This window comes from Danio rerio, chromosome 12 (genome assembly GCF_052040795.2).
Source record: "Danio rerio strain M-AB ecotype USA chromosome 12, GRCz13ab, whole genome shotgun sequence".
Classification (NCBI taxonomy): Eukaryota; Metazoa; Chordata; class Actinopteri; order Cypriniformes; family Danionidae; genus Danio; species Danio rerio.
In genome coordinates, this window is record NC_141032.1 from 35970432 (window position 1) to 35991148 (window position 20717).

Below are 20717 nucleotides of genomic sequence, written 5' to 3' on the forward strand. Positions count from 1 at the left end.
GTGGCTATCGCATGCAAGGCGGAAGCAGCCTGGCCCGCAGCTATGTAAGCTCTAGCTCCGAGGGAGGTAGATAACTTACAGGCTTTGGATGGGAGACGAGGCGGACCCCGCCAAGAAGAGGCGCCGCGCGGATTTACCGCCATCGCGCACTCAACCTGAGGAATCGCCACATACCCCCTGGCTGTTTCACCGTCAAGAGTGGTTAGGGTGGAGGAACACGCAGCACGAGCAGAAAAAAGTGCTTTACAAGACCGCGTGAGCCTACTGTGCACCTCCGGGAAGAAGGGAACGCCCCTCTAGTCGGTCCGGCCGCGGAGCTGGGGGATAAACCATCTCCAACCCACGGCCGAAGCAGCCCGGGAAAGCACGGCTAACATGTCCGTTTCAGGATCCGTAGTGACAGCGCTCACCAGCCCGAAGGGGGCGAGCGGGTCTGGATCATCATCGGACAATGAAAGCCCACCCTCCGATGCCGCGGTGGACATCTGGTCTCCGGTGTCATCGGGCGTAAGGGCTACCATCTGTTAGACGGATCGCTTCCTCCGCCCGAAGCTTGGATGGAGCGCTTAGAGGAGCGGGAGGTCCGCGGGCCCGTGGGCGACGGATTATCTCTCGCTGAAACCCTCAGATCTGCCCGAGTGCCCGCTGCAGAGCAGGGGACAACTGGGGTGGTTCGCCTTTTTGCAAAGGCTAACCGCGATCTTGCGCAACAGTCATGGCATCGCGATGACGACATGAACTGCCCGCGAGCAGCGCATTAACATGCTGGACCCCCAGACATGTAACACAGTGCCCGCGCCCATCATCCGAGGACAGGAAACCACCGCATCCAGAAACGCACAGTCGGAGCGCCGTCCTGATAAGGACGTGCTGCACGACTGTGTTGCTCTTTCTGTGAAGTTTGCAACTTTATACGCACCGCTCTGGAGGACCGGACCCAAAGAACGCCAGGCAAGGGAGAAACCCAGCTCGACCGTCTGCCACTGCGTGTACACACTCTGGACCGGGAGAATGCTCTCGTTCGCTCAGAATCGCTGGTCACAGCAGGAGGAACCCTCATCGACTCGATCAGAAAGTCTCTGAAGCGAAAAGGATAGCGTCTGCTGCGCCAGGTGAGCTTATATACTCAGTTGATTGCTTATGCCGCTCACCTGCGCAGGCTTGCGCTGCCAATTCATTCTTAATTGGCCCGTTCAATACTCTTTCAGACGAGTAGCTTCTGAACCGAACCTCCCAATGCGTGGATTTTACAATCAAATCCACTTATAGTGCTGAAGTTCCCCCCGAAGGGGAACCATTGACATCCATAGTAGAAAGAAAAATACTTCAAATGTCAATGGCTGCTGCTTTTATTGTCTCTAACAGAAGAAAGAAACACAAAGAGGTTTGAAACAAGTACGTAAATGATTACAAAATTTTCAATTTTGGATGAAATATTGGTTTAAAAATTGATTTATTTATTTTCTATTTTTGGTATTACATTTTCTAAAATATATCAAAATATGCAAATAAGACTTTATTTCATTATGACCTTATTTAATTATTTCATCATGTGCATACACTTCTTGCACAAAAATCTGAACATTGGATGAAGTCAGGTACAAATAAATACTAGTTGACAGCTAGCTCTCTGCAACTCTCACATTGTCACCCACTGAAGCTAAGCATGGCTGTGCCCAGTCAGTTCCTGAAAAAGCTAAGTCGCTGCTGGAAGTGGTGCAGGTGAGGTCAGCTGGGGGCGCTCAACCTGTGGTCTGTGTGGGTCCTAATGCCCCAGTATATTGATGGGGACTCAGTGACCATGTTAAATCAAGGTCCTGACCAAGTGTGCCGCAAGCCTGCGTTTGAGTGAAGGTCTCTGCCGTTAGGGGCTGGCTGCAGTACAAGTCATAAAGCCCGCCTCCTCCGTGTTAATGAAGGAGACTTGAGCCCAAATAAAAAAATTTATTACACTTGCAATAAAATGTCCCGAATAGGGTTGTAACGGTATGAATTTTTTACGGTATGATAATCGTCTAAAACAATACCACGGTTTGACGGTTTCGCGGTATACGGTATGTTACAAATGTTAGAAAATAATAGAACAGTGAAGCAAATTTGACTTTTAATAAATTTTAATAATATATTTTCAGTTACTATAAACAACACCACTTACAATGAACAAATAAAAAAATATGAAAATAATAAATAATGTGTCAAAGTCCAAATAAACATGGTGCAAATCCTCAGTAAAAAATAGATATAAATATTTACTATACTATAAATAGTTACATAACGAAACTAGATTCAATATGGAACATTCTTAGGTTTTATGTGCCAGCATGGATATGGTTGTCTGTGGATATGGATTTGGATATGGTTGTCTGCAATGCAGACAAACAGCTGCACCTTCATTTGCGTCTTTTGAAAACAGCAAGAGCAGCAGTTCGTCTTTGCTTTGTCACTGTTTTGTCATGTTTCTGTGCTGCTGTGCATGCAAAAGTACTTAGTATGAGAATTATTTCATGCAAAGCTTTTTTTTTGCGTTTTGTTTATCTCTCATTTCGTGTCGTTCAAAAAGCTCGTTGTTGGTCCACAAACAAAAGCGAAACCTATGCTTATTGGTTGTGATATAGCAAGTTTGAACCAATCTGGGCATGGAGGAGGGATAATGCATCAATGTATCATGTCTGGTTTGTCCGGAGACACAGTGACGAGCGTTTCTTTGTCAAATCAGCGTAGTCAAATTTTGATAACGTAACCGCACTGATTCCGGAGCCTCTGAAAGTCCGCGAATGTTATGTGATACAGCACTGGAAAGCTGAGATTCTCTTCTTTATGCCAATCTTTGAATTGTATGAATCAGATCAGCGGATCAAAAGTTATTAAACATTTAAGAGCAATACTTATTTTTAGCCGCGGGCGGCTGTCTCGGTCTTTAAGGGTTAAAACCGTTGATATGCAATTGTTCATGGTATGATAATCGTGCACGTTCAAATCGTGGTAGACCGTCATACCGGTATATTGTTACAACCCTAGTCCCGAAAGATGGTTCTGGTTGATTAAGGCACTGGTTATTGTGCTGAAATAGGTGCAGATCTTCATTTTTGTAACAGTTTGTTTTTAGCAGTAATTTAATGCTAGGCGTGTCATCGTGATTGACAGCTGTGATTGACAGTTTCTCAAAGCAGCGCGTCTGAGCTTCGGCAGGAGACTGAAGTGTTATAATTCGATTTCTTTGTTATTTTACCATGACAAAATGAGTTCAGCAGTAAACTACAGTTTCTGACATACATGATCCTGGTGGAACACTGTTTATTCGCTAAAATCAGGGCTTTTTTCGGGCTTTATTAGTTTGCTGATACACACCTAACCACCCAGATAGCAAAATACACTCGGGCTAGTTCCGGCTAGATTCTCGCCTGCCGGAGACTTACCCCTCAGAGCTCAGACTGACTACCTCTGCTGGACCTACTCCGGATGTCTGGACTCACTGCCCGATTCCAGCCCGAGTCAATCGAGCCAGATGCGGTGGCCTAGCGAGCCGGCGCTGCCGCATGCGAGCCGGAATCAGCCCGCGATGCCGCGGGTAGGTTATGTGCTGCGGCCCGGAGCGGGCGCGATTAAATATATAAAACCCTCATATTTGTTAACGTTATTACATCCATTTGTGTTGATATGACAGCAAACACATGCTGAGTAGTTCGGGGGGCGTGGTTGATTTTACATAAAGCGTTTGGTTGGAAGCTCGACTCATTTTCGCGGCTCCTCCTCTGGCTCCATCAGACAGTCCTTCTGCGCATGTCAAGGCTCCAATTTCAGCAGTCTTTTGCGACAGTTTGTGCCCGTCAAGCAGGCGTTTTGCCCTCAAGGCGTTCAATGGGAAAAGGGGCTGTCGCGTCGTCCATATTTTTAACAGTCATTGGTCCTGACTCTCGTGGTCGTTATAAATCCTAGGATGTCACAGCATCCTGCCCAATTTTTCCCATTAGCCTCTGTCCATCATGGCCTCCTAACCATCCCCATATCATAATTGGCTTCATCACTCTGTCTCCTCTCCACCAATCAGCTGGTGTGTGGTCTGGTGCAATATGGCTGCCGTTGTGTAATCCAGGTGGATGCTGCACACTGGTGGTGGATGAGATTACCCCCAAAAAGTGTAAAATGATTCGAGTGTCCAGAAAAGCGCTATATAAATGTTTTATATCAAAGTGTAAATATTTTCAGTCAAATGTTTTGAATGAGATTTTGGAAATCTTGTTCTTTTTAATCTTGCTTATTCTCTTAATTATTTAAAAAATAATGTAGATGACACGAAAAAAAAGATTTTCAAAAGATTTTGCAGTACAAAGTTAAAATAAAATCAGTCAGAGTATCTACAGTGTGAACGTATCCTTTAAACGAATTTAGAATACAGACATGAATAAAAATGTGGTTTATAGAAGTGCTAATGAAGTACAGATCTATGGCAAAAACAATTAATTTGAGAAAACAACATAAACATGTTTTTTTTATTTGTAATAATGATAATAAACTTTACTTTTATAAAGCAACTTTAAAAGTAACATCTTTAAGGCAATTATATTTCAAATCTACAGATGTAAATTAATAAAGTGTGATCAAAGAAATGCATCCAAGATTTTGGATTTTTTCTTTTCGTTAAAAAAAAAAAAAAAGATTTTGGATGTTAAAAAAAAACAATTTGAAAAAAAAATCCTGTTTACAGGATTTTAATTTAAGGACATTAATTTACCTATTTAAGGATAAAATCATACCATCCTCGATGAAGTAAATTCTCTCTCTCTCTTTTTTTTTTTTACTTGGCCTAATGGCCTCTTGGTGTGTATGCTGTGCTAAAGGCACTCATAAGAGAGCTGTTGTTTGTCGGCTGTGTTTTAATTGCCTGCTGAACGGGTGTGTGGGATCTGCATTCCTGAATACCCACTCCTGCCCTGAATCTCCCACACAGATTCCTTAGGCTAGGGCATTATGGGATTGACCAACAGAAGATCACTCTTTTCCCAGGTGTCTCCTCTTTGGGAACAAAGGTCATGGGATTAGTCTTTCTGTTGAATCATTAGTACTTCAAATGAGCAGGGCTGGAGAAAGGAAATTTGATGTGGCTTGCTGATAAACTCTGTTGTTTTGTGTAGGGTTTGTCATAAATTCCCTTTTGTATTGTCAGTTTTTATTCGAACTGCACTGATGTAAAAAGTAGTAATTAAGTAATAATAGACAAAAAGAAAAGTGCAGATAGGTCAGAAAATAATAATTTGACTTAAATTCTAGGTAAAGGTTAGTTAAATGGTAATACTAAAAACTTGTTTAATGTAATTGTAATAAATGTGATTTACTAATGTATAAATAGAATTGAATAGAATACAATAATTATTATTTTTTAGATGTAATTCAATTCACCATTAATTGGAATTTTGCTTTTACATTTATTTTTTATTTACTAACTATAATCATTCATTCATTTTCCTTTCACTTAATCCTTTTATTTATCATGGGTCACCACAGCGGCATGAACAGCCAACTTATCCTGCATATGTTTTACACAGCTGCAACCCAATACTGGGAAACATCCACACACTCTCACATGCACACACATACATTATGGCCAATTTAGTTTATTCAATTCACCTATAGCGCATGTCTTTGAACTTTGGGGGAAACCAGAGCACCCGGAGGAAACCCACGCCAACACGGAGAGAACATACAAACTCCACACAGGAATGCAAACTGGTCCAGCTGAGACTCGAACCAGCTATCTTCTTGTTGAGAGGTGACAGTGCTTACCACTGCACCACCGTGCCACCAATTTGCAATGAATAAAACCTAAATTTAGTTTATTTCTTTGATTTTTATGTTTATTATGCAATTTATTTCAATTAACTAACAAATTACCAATCAAATAATTTTAAAACATGAACTACATAACACAGGATAGTGAATTTTTATTTTTACACCATAATATTTTGTTGATGTAATTGCAGTTTATAAATAAATGCATGCATGCATTTATTGCATTGCGTTTATAATACATTCAAATTAATTCATTGCTTTTTAAGGAATGAAAAAAAGACTAATGAATTACTAATAAAATGTGAATAACATACAATAACTAAACTATTTTTATGATTAGAAAATATACTACTTTTTAATATAGCTCATCAAAAAAAAAAAAACAGATCATGCGAACTGAGAAACTCAAAATAAATTTCCTCCACACAAGTTCCACAGCTCCTCCTTATCACTGAAGACTCTCTCTCTCCCAGTTTTAAAGGGGATGAATTAACATTGTATTGTTTTCACAGGTCAATGGTATTTCTGTGCACACTATGCAGCATTCAGAAGTGGTGGCGGCCATTAAAGCAGGAGGAGACGAGACCAAACTTCTAGTGGTGGATCCAGAAGCAGACGCTTTCTTCATGAGCTGTGAAATCCTGCCAACCGAGGAGCATCTCACAGGTACAGAGGGACAAATTAAAGGGACAGTACACCCAAAAATAAAAAATACCTCATTATTTACTTCCTTTTGTGTGGTTTTAAACCTTTATGAGTTACTTGGTATTTTGAAAAGTCCTATTTGCTGCATTCCCAATATCTCACTTGTACTATGCCCTAAAAGTATGTATATTTTTGTGAATAAAAGGTATGTGCTTATGATTGTGTAATTATACAGTATACAAGCTATAGGACATATTCCTTCCTCATTAACTGACCATTATGTAGCTTGGCTTCGTGCCCTGTCAGATATCTTCTCTGGCTGTTAATAAGCTATTTGTGAGTCTTTAATGTAGGAAAATCTTCTCAGGTTTTTGCATAATTTTGCATTAATAAGAAGTTAATGGCCAAACAGCTCTTCACATTGTTGTTGTAGATTCAATAATGTGGAAAACATGCATTCAAATAATTTCCAGTTGGTCAGATATTGTCATTCAAATATCTTTATCGAAGCAAGCCTCTTCACTTAAGTAAATGATGAGTTGTTTGGAAAAAAAATGTGAACCTAGGAGGAAAAATAACAGGGAGAAAACAGATGACTATAGCTCAGTTATACTACAGACAAGTTTTGAGTAAACCTCAGAGTATTCTGTCAGATCATTCTCATCCGATGCACCATGAATTTTATCTTCTCTCTTCTGGTATTTGACACTGGTATTCCTATTATAGTAAAACAAATCGATTCAAACTTTTATTTATCCACTTAGCTGTAAAGTTTTTGAATTTAAGGTAGATTTAAATGTGTTTTTCAGTATTATGTGTGACATTCTTGTATGCTGCAACCGAATTGCTTTTGGGAAATGAATAAAGACTGATTGACTAATTTTAGCTGCATCCCAAATCGCATACTTAAAGAGCCCCTTTTATATATTAAAAAGGGTCATATTTAGGCTTTAAGGGTCTCCGTCGACAGTCTGATATGCTTGCAAGGTCAAAAACACTTTCATTGTCTTATAATATGCAATTTTTCATAATTATCCCAGCGACTTCCATATGATTTGTTTAGCGATTCATTTGTTCCCAAAACCATCTCTACCCAATTTTTTTTATTTATCCTGGAAAACTCCCGCAATCGCAAACACCCACCCTGGTCCTACGCATTTTGGTACGGTCTGTAAAACCCCCGGGTCACCAACATTGGCCGCAGCGGCCACCCAAAACATGCTTCATAGTAGTTGCTAACACCACAGTAAACAGTACTCAGTTCTCAACAGTGGTATTCAGACACCTCACCCCGAACCTAACCCCCAGTCTCCAGATTTTCAGGGAAAGATGTTGTGAGAGCCCAATGCAGAAGTGCATTAAAGCAATGCAGTTAAACCCCAGCATATTGCTCTATTCTTAACCATGACACACATTCAGTATTAATCCACACAGTGGCAAAAGCTGAACTATTTTGAAGCTTGACTGCTGCACGTGTGTAGGAACAGCTGAGAGTGGCTATAAAGTTCCTGTCAAGCTCTGACAAAGTCCCATACATCGATAGTCTTTTTTGATCCTTCCTTTAACAAATGGCTGACTAATCCCCTGTTGTAAGCGTGTAGATTGCAGAAGCACTCGTCAGAAAAACAGCACAAGGCTGGGCTATAATGCTGAGGTATTTTTGCAAAATAAACTTCAACCACCGACTCTTCACAGCTTCATCTTTGGGTAGAGAAAATAACACTAACTTTCCCTCACATTTTCAGTAATATCCAGCTGAGCACAGCATCTACATGACTTGATTCAACCGGGACCTGCTGAAATGTTTGTGGGGGGGCCGCAGATTTAAATTTTCCCAGGTTTGTGGACGCAACAATTGGGCGAGGCTTAAGTTTCGTATCGACGTCACACCGAATTGGCTAAAGACTCATTATCAAGACGATTAATTTGGAGCACTTTGAGTCGACTCTTTTATAAATGAATCAATAGTTTTAAACACTGTGCACTTTTAGATTTAAGCCTTAGATCAGGGGGAAACTCGGTCCTGGAGGGCCGGTGTCCTGCACAGTTTAGCTCCAACTCTAATCAAACACACCTGCTTATAGATTTCTAGTGATCTTGAAGACACTGATTAGTTTGTTCAGGTGTGTTTGACTAGTGTTGGGACACCGGCCCTCAAGGATCAAGTTTGCCCATCCCTGCCTTAGATGGATATTTCACTTCACTTAGAGCTGTGTTACACACTACATGCAAGGTCATTCTCAAAAACCCATAATAGGGGCTCTTTAAGCATTATTTACACTATTTTGTAATCTAAATCGTGTACGTAGTGCATTCACGGTGAAATATTATTTTTATTCTAGAAAGAATAAGTGCTCTTTTAATACCCGCATGATTCACTTATTCAACTGTTAAAAATAAGTGTGGAATGTTGGACACTTCACGCAATCATATAGCGAAGAAGGCGGAGCTATCAGGTATTAACATTGGATTACTTTATTTGTATTGGATTGTTTAAGCAAAATTTTCTTAAATAGAGGGTCATGCCACCTTACACTCATGGCAGGTACAATTTGGTAGTTTAGTCATTTTTTACAAATTTGCCAACCGTCAAACATCATTAGGGAAACAATTGAATTTCCGGTTGGTAAAAAAAACATTACTGTTCTATTTGGGATGACAATAAAATAATATACTTTGCTGTTGAGTATGTAAGTGTATAGTGTATAGTGTATACTGTGATATTTGGGATGCTGTGTTAGTGTCCAGTTTTTATCAAGTTACTCACTGTACCTCAATAAACTCCACACTGGAAGGGCTTCAGGGCAAGTACAATACAACTCGAGCCACTGTTCTCGAACTTTTATTGCGTACACATACACAATGTTTGTCCTAAAAAGTAGACTGCCTGATTACTGACGTTACACTAGTCTGTCAAACTTCGACTTTCTTCCTCGTTTATTTAAGTTGCTAGTAGGTTATAAATCAGCAAGCGTACCGGCCCCGAACAATACCTGAGAGAAAAAAAAATTTAACTTGCGTCTTGATTTATACACAGACACAACCTATCACACACATATCTATAATCTATCAGAGTTATGACACATATGAAAATACAACATAAATGTGCCTGCATTTAAACTTACATGGCAAATATACATACTTATATTTGTTCTTCAAATACTCTGTAGCATAATAACATCTATCTTTAATAATATACATATGCACACAATAGCGACACATACTGGAAAGTCTTATAGTTAATCTTGTGTGGGCCTGTCACAATAATCAATATATCGACTCGCTTATCGCACAACACATAGACATTACCTCAATATAGACAACAAAATTTAGACATAACACATAACGCCTAGTCTTGTGTCCACCATGTTTGTAGTTTGATAACATTTTTTACCCCCGTTTGTAGTTCTAAAACGAGTCAAATTCACGTCAACTTTGCTATATATTGTGGGCATTATTAGCCCTTAGAGTATGCATGAACCACCTGGGTAACATTGGAATACTCATCTCGACATACTTTGATTTGGGACACTAATTCTATTTTCGAATACTTTTCAGGATGGATAGTATGAGAATGAGGACACAGCATTGACTTCCATAGTAGGAATAACATTACTCTGAAAGTCAATGCGTGCCAGCTGCCAGCGTTTTCACAATATCTCCTTTTGTGTTTAACAAAGGAAAGAAATTCGATTAGGTTTTGAACAAGTGAAGGGCGAGTAAACGATATTCTTTTTAGGGTGAACTATTCCTTTAACCTTCTTTTTTGATCTGCATTATCTCATCATTGACAATTAGTGCGCTTTTGCTGATCAGATGTAACTCCTGTTCACTTTGTCAAATGATTTGACACATAGTAACAGACTGCTAGTTAAACATCAACCTGAGGCCTGCGGTGCCACTGTCTGTACAAGAGAGCATCAGCTAAAGTCAACACTTACTGCCACTGTGTCGTCATGGTGATCATGACCACAGCAACAGTATGAGGAATGGGGAAAGTCAACCACCCCCCATCCCAAATTGAGCTAGACGGGCAAACAGCACATGCTGGCAGTGCAGCCACACCACTGAGATATGAGCCAGAATAACAGCATATTTAATACAGCAAAAAAGCTGAAGGCCAGATCAGGGAAAATGTCCTTTTCCAGAGACAAATGTGTTAAACTTTAGTGTATTTATACAATTAATTATTAATGATACTTGCCCAAACATAATGTGCAAACAGTAAAATAAAAAAAAAATACTGTTTCTGCAGGAGGCTTAAAAAAAGCTAAAATTTGTAAATTAAATTCTTAAATTCACGAAAGTGTTGTGTTGTAGGTCATTAATAACTCTAAACAGGTCTTTACTTTTTCTGCAAAAAATATTTAATTTTAATATTTATTTAATTTGAATAGATATTATTTGTTTTATTGTGTTGTTAAATTTTCTTTCAGTAGCACAAAAATTATCTAAAATGAGACCAACATTGTAATACTGACTCCCAGGGCTGTTTATGTTGAAGTTGATATGTGCACCATGTTGGTGTTTCGTAACATCTAGTTTTTACAAGATGGGTTGTTGACTGTGGGGGAAACCGGAGGAAACCCACCAAACACGGGGACAACATGCAAACTCCACACAGAAATGCCAACTGACCCATTCGGGGCTCGAACCAGCAACTTTCTTGCTGTGAGGCGACAGTGCTACCCACTGAGCCACCGTGCCACCCCAACATTGTCTTGTCATGCTCTTTAAAAGCATTAAAAGGGATATTACATAAGGCATTAGTTACAGAGATATTTTTAAAGAAGATATTTTAGACAATGCTGGAAAGCGGTAACCATTAGTCATTTAGGTTTTTCTTGCTATGGATGTTAATGGTTACCCTTTTCCAACATTCTTCAAAATTTCTGCTTTTGTGTTTAAAAATAAAACAAAAACTCAATCAGAGTTGGAACAAGTCAAGGGTGAACTATCCCTATAAAACTTATGAACTGGACTTTAATTTTTGATTGTGTATTCATCTTTAAAGTGGAAAAAGATACTTTAGATTATTCAAATCTATTGTAAATGAATAAAATAATAACAACTTTGAAGACATTTTCATTAGAGGGTTTTTTACGGAACCAAAAAAGGATTCTTTAGTGGCCTTACTGTAAAAGGATTTTGGTTCTTTCTGGCACATTTATATTTATTTAGTTAATTAGTTAGTTGGTTGGTTGGATGGTTGTTTATTGGATGGTTAGGTGGTTGGTTGCTTGCTTGGTTGATTTGTTTTTTGGTTAGTTAGTTAGTTAGTTAGTTAGTTAGTTAGTTAGTTAGTTAGTTAGTTAGTTAGTTAGTTAGTTAGTTAGTTAGTTAGTTAGTTAGTTAGTTAGACAGACAGACAGACAGACAGACAGACAGACACTCCTGACCTAGATGCTTTTTGAAGTAAATGGCGAAACAGGTGAAAAATAAAAAAAGATTTATTTAGTGAACGACTGGCAAAATGGTGACGTTCAAAGAAGCTTGTCTGGAGGCTGTTGGAGTTTGAGTGAAAGGATGTTGACCGCTGCTCCCACACACATCTTTTATTCATAATTTCTGTCACAACAGCCATGTTTCCCAACTCTCATTCAAATATGAAAAGGCCTTTTGCCTGTTTCCTGTTTTTCCTGGAAGGAAACTCTGTCCAGCCATTGTGCTGTGATTCTAAACCCTTTGGGCAGTGGCTTTTTTAGTTAATAGCAGTGATTGGCAGAATGACTGGATCTCGCATCAAAGCATGCAGAACTGTTCATCACATTATACAGTAGGAGTCAATGGAAAGAGTCATACTGTTCCCTTTATTCACACATATTGATGTCAATTTTCAGCAGATGGAGGCAGTTATTAGCTCATATGTGAAATTTATTTATTTTTCAAACATTTCCAAGGTGGTGACACGGTGGCTTAGTGGTTAGCACTGTCGTCTCACAGCAAGAAGGTCACTGGTTCAAACCCTGGCTGGGTCAGTTGGCATTACTGTGTAGTTTGCATGTTCTCCTCGTGTTGGCGTACGTTTCTACTATTTGATTAAATAGTAATGACAAGATTTACAGGAAGACTAATAGTTTTGCCTTCAACTGTACATGGAAAATTAGTGTGCATAAAACTTTCGTTCAGGGTGTTTCCCAGCACTGGGGTTCAGCTGAAAGAGCATCCGCTGCGTAAAACAAATGCTTGAGTAGCTGGTGGTTCATTCCGCTGTAGCATCCCCTGATAAGTAAGGTACTAAGTTGAAGCAAAATGAATGAATGAATGAATGAAAATGTTTGTTCATGCTTTATGTTTCGTAAATGTTTTTATATGGTTGTGCAGGAGAAATAATAAATATTAAAAACTGATTATACCATATTTAAAGTTTGTAACATAATTTTTTTTTTGAGTTTTGATCGTGTAGAGGATCTCAAACTTGGAAGTGAGAAGCTCTTTTTCTCAAAATGAAATTGTGGTAAAAATGTTAAATTAAAATGGCAATTGTCTTCAAGGCTAAAGTAAAACTACAGATAGTAACTTAACAAATGTTTCTGATTCTAGAAGTATTTTTTGCTGATTAATTACATGACTAAAGATGAATAAACGACAACAGGATATGATGTCACTGAGGTGGCCATAAAACTTTTGTGTATGCCTGTGCGTGTGTGCATGAGCATGTGACGTTACGTCCTGATGGCTGTTTTGACTTGTTTTACAAGTTTCCACAAATGATTCCAATATCATCACATTAATACACAACAAATGCATTCGTTCTGCTGAGCACACAGCAGTCGATTACAAATATAGATCATAAAACCATGTTTTGCATCTTGGTTTTAAAGATGAGCGTGACCGTTTTTTTTTTTTTTTTTTTTTTTTTTGTGGTCTGAACCAAAATAGCCAAGAGCAGAGTGCGAACTAAAGTAAAATGAATGCACAGATACAGCTAGAGTCAAAATTATCAGCCCTCCTGTGAATTTTCCTTTTGAAATATTTCTTAAATTATATTAAACTAAGCAAGAGGTTTTTTCACAGTATTTCCTATAATATTTTTTTCTTGGCTAGAATAAAAACAGTTTTTAAAATTTTTAAAGACCATTTTAATATTATTAACCCCCTTAAGAAATGTATATTTTTTCAGATTGTCTACAGAACAAACCATTGATATACATTGACTTGCATAATTACCCTTAACTTGCCTATTTTTTTCCAAATATGTTTGATTTTTTTTTTTCCTTTCACCCCCATCAACTAGGCATACAATAACAATGCAGCCTACAAAACAGCACACGTCCACACCCTTCTTATATATGTACAGTGCTCAGAATATTTGAGTACAGTCCATTTTGAAGATGAATATTTTGATCCATTTCTCAGTCAATATAGGCAATGTATTTTGGTGCATTTAAACAAAACAGATTTTTAAAACGGATATATTTATTAAAATAATATTTTAGTCACCAATCATATTAAGAAATCGAAAAATTATGCAATTAAATTCAAGAAAAATATTGCAAAAGAAAATTACAACCTACAAAATTTCAACTGAATCTTAAATTTTTTGGGGCTTTTCTTGATTTTTCCAATTTTTTAAATTTCAATGTTATATTTTTCTATGACATAAACTTGTTTGTACTAGATTTTGGACCATTATTGTAAGTTACTGTGTTAGATTAGATCCAGGTTTAGCTTCAGTACTGACAAATCTAATGTACATGCACAAATATAATATTGTTTAGCTTTCTAATAAAAATATGAATTTAAAAGAGAGAATTGTGAGGGGTGTACGTGTATATAAATGCTGTGCAGTGTATATAGATATACATTTAAATGGCATAACTAAAACAAATAAAATAAAATTAGTAAATAAAAATAAAAAATAAATAAAAATAATGAATTGATCCACTTAAAAATACATAATGACACAAAATAACAAAAAAATAATACAATAGAAAAAGAAAATACATGATTACAAACACTCAATTTACATAATATTCATTAGGGATGTCTCAATCAGGTTTTTGCCCTTGTCAGTTGATTTCGAGTATATGCCAATACTGAAACTTTAATACTTCTATAATACATTAGAAAAGAATAAAGAAGAGTGAAGAAACAAAATCCAGGATGTTCCTTATTTTAATTTAATTCACCTTATTTGAACATTTAAACATAACAAACAGAGCACTTCTGTGAGGTAGCTTGAACTATCAAGTAATAAATAACATCAATTCTTTACTTTTGGACTTTAGTGCAACAGTAAATTTAATAACATCTAATATAAAAACAAACAGCACCTCAACTTAAAATACCTGGCAAGCAATCCCAAATTTACATACCTCACAGTTTGTTTTGGCAATGTTGTCTTCATTACAATACCTCCAGACCGCAGACATGCTAGTGCTTTCCACTTCAAGCTGCTTCCGCGTTCTACTTTGCCGTCATTTAATCAATAGCGTCTCTGCAACAAAGTGATGTCATACCGCATGCGCTGCTGTTTCTGTGTGAAGTCAAGAAAGAGGTCTAGCTCTGTGCCACCGCATAACTATAGAGGTGTTAAAAAAATAATGAGAATCCTGATCATAAGGTAATGTCCAATTCCAATCAAGTCTGAAACTGCGTGATCGGGCCCAATTTCCCTAATACACATCCCTAATATTAATATATGCTTGCCAAAGATAGTCAAAGTCCTTCTGCTTGCCTTTAATGATATAAATGAGTCTCTCCAGTTTAATATAGTTTACTAACTTCCCTAATTACCCTAGTTAAGCCTTTAAATGTTACTTTAAGCTGAATACTAGCATCTTAAAGAATATCAGTATAGTCAAATATTATATACTGTCATCATGGCAAATATAAAAGAAATCAGTTATTAGATATTAGATATTAAAACTATTCTCTTTAGAAATGTGTTAAATTTGTTTTGTTTTTTTGTTAATCAGAAATTGGGGGAAAGAATATGGGGGGCTAATATTTCAGGAGGGCTATCAATTCTGACTGCAGACTTGTTTTTATGGGTCAGATGACGGTATGTTTGTGTTTCTCCAGGTCCACTTCCAGAGCCTATTCCCAGACGTGAAGCAGAAGAGCAGGTGAGAAACATCTGACACACACACACTGCTGCTCTTTCTAAAAAAAATATCCAGTGCACATATCTTCATACCTCTCATGCAAACCTCTACACTTCTCCAAAACTGGGTGTGCGATGTGCTTTATTTCTGTGAATGTGCTAAATGTACATAATCAGGTCTGATTGGCTGATAAGGAGTCTGAGCGTCAGTGATGGGATTAGGCGGATGACAGTAAATCTGCGCTGTCTGATAACCAGATTTCAGGCCACTTTTACTGCATGGTCCTGAATCTTTTCTCCAGCAGCTCTCCTTTATCAGTGTTACTCCTGCTGAGACAGAAGGATAACCTGAAGCAGATAACCGCTAATGCTAGCTCTCGCACCAGCTATCTGCTCGCAGATAAACTTGTAAGGTTATCCAGCACTAAACCTGGCTCCGCTGGCCTTTTCTTCATCCTCAGACGTTTCTCTGGCTCTGATAAAGGCTTCCTGGCGGAGAGTCTGAGTGCTGTAAATCTATCTGAGATTTGTGAATCATGTGCTTTACATCAGTTCTCAGAAGATGACGGAGTTAATGTGCAAAATATTTCTTAAATGTTTCTGTATGTCAAACTTGCTCATGAAATGTCTCTAAAAAGTTAAACCAACATTTTTCCCTCTGAATTTTATAATCTGGGCTAAATGCAGAATTCTGCAGCTTCTTATCTACAGCAACACAATCATGAATGCTTTACTTTTAATGAATTTTCTAGGATTGGAAGTATATTTACTCATTTAAAAAAATCTGTTTTATAGTGTCCAAAATGACTTCATTTACATGGACATCTGTAATCAAATGATTTGCCTTAATCTGAATAAGATAATAATATGATTAAGGTGTTTACATGAGGTGCTTTTTAAATGTTCCTTTCATGACCCAGTTTGACATGTTAAAGCACATCATTTGATTACGTCACTGCATCACAACGATATCCACATTTCATCCAGAGTTTCATGTCATTTTGAGTGTTTCATTCTTAATTTGTCGACCTTAACTGCAGTTTGGCAATTTCACTTTCATTCAGGAGCAGTTCATGCATGCCCCTCAGTGACAAATGAGATATTGGATGCAAGTATGAACTGCTAGATATGTGTTGTTTTAATGGAATTTGATGCCGCACACCTAATGGGGGAAAAAACTTTACATTTTTTGATGCAGGTGTCTGTGGTCCCTCTCTGACTGGGTGGGTGTAGAGAATAGTGTCAAACAGTCGTGTATGTAAAATGCAAAATGCGGCGAAAATCAAACACGATGGTAATAATTTAAGGTGTTTAGGCATACTCCACATGTCTTAATTCCATTTCTGTTTAGTTCGATTATGACTTTATTCACATTAGGGTAATAAAAAATCATTGTTCACATGTGTGACTCTTAACCTGAGTATTGTCTTAATTGTATTCAATTCGGATTATTGGTGTTGTAAACGTACTCAATGTAAAAAAAAAATACTGGTTGCCTTAAATTTTTAAGCTGAATCTAATGAACCGTATGAGTCATTTGAACTTCTATTAAACTGACTTAAAACAGCTTGCAGAACTCATACAATTAATTGTTGAAGTGTAATAAGTTACAACTTACTAAAAACATGACTTATTGATTATATCATTTTTTTACAGTGAGGTTGACTTTAAATCTTGAATTTTTAAATATCTTTAGATATCCAATATTAGGTGTAAATGTGTTTATTTATGATTTACTGTATTATATTTCATTGATTAGGAATGACTCTTTTCAGTCTTGATAAAATGTAATCAACTTTAAAATTCAGTTAATTTTAAACTCAAACTTAAGATCGCTGGTTTGAGCCTCAGTCAGTTGGCATTCCTGTTTGGAGTTTCTTGTTCTTTCCGTGTTCGTGTGGGTTTCCCCCCACATTACAAAAGACATGTGGTATAGGTGAATTGGGTAAGCTAAATTGGCCATAGTGTATGGGTGTGAATGATCGTGTATGGGTATTTCCCAGTGATGGGTTGCAGCTGGAAGGGCATCCGCTGCATAAAACATATGCTGGATAAGTTGCCGGTTCATTCCGCTGTGGTGTTACTTTTCCTAATGCCAAACAATGAGACAATTCTTGCAAGCATCGTTTAAAAGGAGGGCTTTGTATTTTAAAATTATAAGTTTCTAGAGCTTGTAACAGGAAAAATATTTAGTGTATAAAAGTTTTGGACATTTGGGAATATTATTTTTTAAAACCAAGGATAAAAAATTTAGAACTTTTTTTCCCCCCCAAAAATGTTCAACCAAAAAACACCTATAAGGATCGATATAGAGTTCCTATCTGTTTATTACATTGTATTCATTGATCTGGAATGTTTGAGTTGAGTTTGTGAAGCATTTCTGGAGTTATATTTAGTCTCATATTCTATTAATATTGCAGACGTTTTAATTACATTTCATTTGTAGGCATTTTGCTCATCAAAGCTTTAGAAGTTACAATTAAAATAAGTTTCTTATCGAGTGCAACAAACTAGAAATTTTGCTTGAAATATCAAATTTATATATCAAAATAGAACATCTAAAGTGGTCAGTGATATATGAAATAGCTCAAAAAATCTGACCTGTATTAAATATAAATGCCTTCATGCTCTGCTCTGAAATGTATAATATTTCTATATGAAATATTTCAGTGGGTAAATATTATTTTCTGTATAAATGTAAAACAAAAACATCAGACTAATATACAAATGTAGAATTCAGATGCAAAAACCTCTAACGTTTGCTTCTAGAATGAACATTTCTGTCAACCGCCTATGCTTTTGTTCAGTTTTTTCTAATTAAAGGCAGTGAAATTATCCAATTAATTGCCATAAAATAAAATGACTGAATTTGCACCCAAGAGTCTGAGAAAGCTGCTTATTTCAGTAGAACATTTTAAAGGTTAAAGTTGAGAAGTTTTTGCATCTGAACTCTTTAATTGTTTAATTTGTGTTGTATTGTATTTTGGTTTTTACAAATGCCTTGGAAATTCATAAGAATTTTAACCCCCTAGATGGAGCCAAAGTTGTTTGGGATGATATAATAACTGCTGTTTACCTGCGTCTGGTGTTTACCCTTATTAAATGTTCTTTACATGAGACTGTAGCCCAAAACAAAAAACTCCTGAAGCACATGAGCACTGTTGCCCTGATGAAGGCAGTTTTTTTGCTGTAACTCGTAGGTTTTTTTAAGGATTAGCCATGTGAATAAAGACTTTGAAATATCTTTTTTCACATTTTTCGAGTGCCCTGGACTGATTTTTGCTGTTTATTGTGATGAATCCCTTAACCAAAGAGCACAGACACATTATTAAAGCTACCCCTGAGCACTTTGTTTGATTTTGGGTTTGAGTTTGTTTGGAGGTGTATTCATTTTATGTAATCTTCAGTTTACTTTAAACTGTAAAGTTGCCTTGGGAACTCTTGATTTCTGAGCACATGAGATCCGGTAAATGAGCAATGATTGGAGACAGTTAACGTCAGATACTGCTGGATTTGATCAGACCTGGGACAGTTTTGCAGACTGTCTTCCTGTCTCGTGCACACGCTCTGAAGATCACATGTGCGGATATTGGAACTGACCCAGAGGCCGCTGCATGTAAACAGAGCTCAGGGTCCATCTAGAGGACAGAACTGAAGCTTTTGCATTACAGTTATCATCATTTAAAACGTTGAAGAAAACTATAAATCAAAGTGTTCATCTAAAATCCTGTTTCCTCATTTCATTTGATGTTATATCAAATAAAAGCCTTCTTCTTTAAATATTTCCTAAATGATGTTTAACAGAACAAGGAAATTTTCGCTGTATGCTTGATAATATTTTTTCTTGTGAAGAAACTGTAATTTGTTTTAATTTGGCTAGAATAAAAGCAATTTTTTATTTTTTTATGAACCATTTAAAAGTCCCCTTTAAGCTATATATTTTTTCGATAGTCTACAGAACAAACCATCGTTATACAATAACTTGCCTAATTACTCTAACCTGCCTAGTTAACCTAATTAATCTAGTTAAGTCTTTAAATGTCACTTTAAGCTGTATAGAAGTGTCTTGAAAAATATCTAGTAAAATATTATTTACTGTCATCATGGCAAAGATAAAATAAATCAGTTATTAGAAACGAGTTATTAAAACTATAATGTTTAGAAATGTGTTGAACAAATATTCTCTCCGTTAAACAGAAATTGGGGAAAAAATAAACAGGGTGCTAATAAATCAGGGGGGTTAATAATTCTGACTTCAACTGTATGTAGAGAGAGGACTAATTAAACATATGCTGGATAAATTGGCGGTTCATTCCGCTGTAGCGACATCAGATTAATGAAGGGACTAAGCTGAAAAGAAAATGAATGAATGAATGAATAAATGAATGAATGAATGAATGGACCAAATGTACCAACAGTGCACATCTTTACACTCCATTAAATGCTTTGTTTCAGGTGAATGGAAAAGTTGTCCAGGAGGAAAAGCCTAAAGTAGCAATGAGTCTGTCGAGCTCCAGCACCTCCTCTAACACCTCCACCTCTGCAGCTCCGGCTCCGGCTTCAGCTCAGGCTCCAGCATCAGCTCCGGCTCCAGCCATGGCTGCTGCACCACAGGTGTGTGTCTCCATATACACTCCATATCTCCATACTGAAGCATCAATCAAGCTGTGGCTTACAGTCATTTAGTACAGTTAGAGGCAGGCGTTAGGAAAATGCGGAGCAGTTATGAATTCACTGTAAGCTAAGGTTTCACAGTAGAGAAAGCTTTGAAATAATTGAACCAATTGCTTGGTAAAATGATTCACTGATTCAAAGCATTTGAAACACCACATCCTGATGTTCAAACTGTGTAAACTCAAAGCTTACATTAATATAGGATGTTTACACATTCTTCAGATGTTCAGTTGAAAGTATAACCAAATCAAATGCACTCAGCCTATCAACTAATATCATTAATATTAACACGTGCATAAAATGTGCATTTTAATCAATTTTTAAAGGTTAAATATGTTTTGTTCTAGGCCTACTTTAGGCTCTGCTAAACAGGACAACATGAACTTTTATTAAAACACTGTTTTTTGCTTCTCAAAATTAAAAACTACAGACTGGTAAATCTATGACACCTGCTCGCGATCCTCCACTAGGTGGCGCCTCCCCACCTAAAGCGGAACAGCCAATGAAATTTTGGATTGTACATGTCACTACAGTAAGAAACCTGTAATATAGATGATCATAA

The 20717-nt window shown here is 37.1% G+C and overlaps 1 protein-coding gene across 4 annotated transcripts in view; it reads left to right on the forward strand.

Annotated features, from left to right (window-relative positions):
• nherf1a (NHERF family PDZ scaffold protein 1a) overlaps positions 1–20717 on the forward strand; it is a 61276-nt gene that overhangs the window by 36948 nt on the left and 3611 nt on the right. Inside the window, 3 exon segments of one of the 4 annotated variants that reach the window (NM_212707.2) lie at positions 6300–6453; positions 15460–15503; positions 19937–20095. In NM_212707.2, the coding sequence (NP_997872.2) occupies positions 6300–6453; positions 15460–15503; positions 19937–20095 (357 nt within the window). 4 annotated transcript variants of the gene reach the window in all.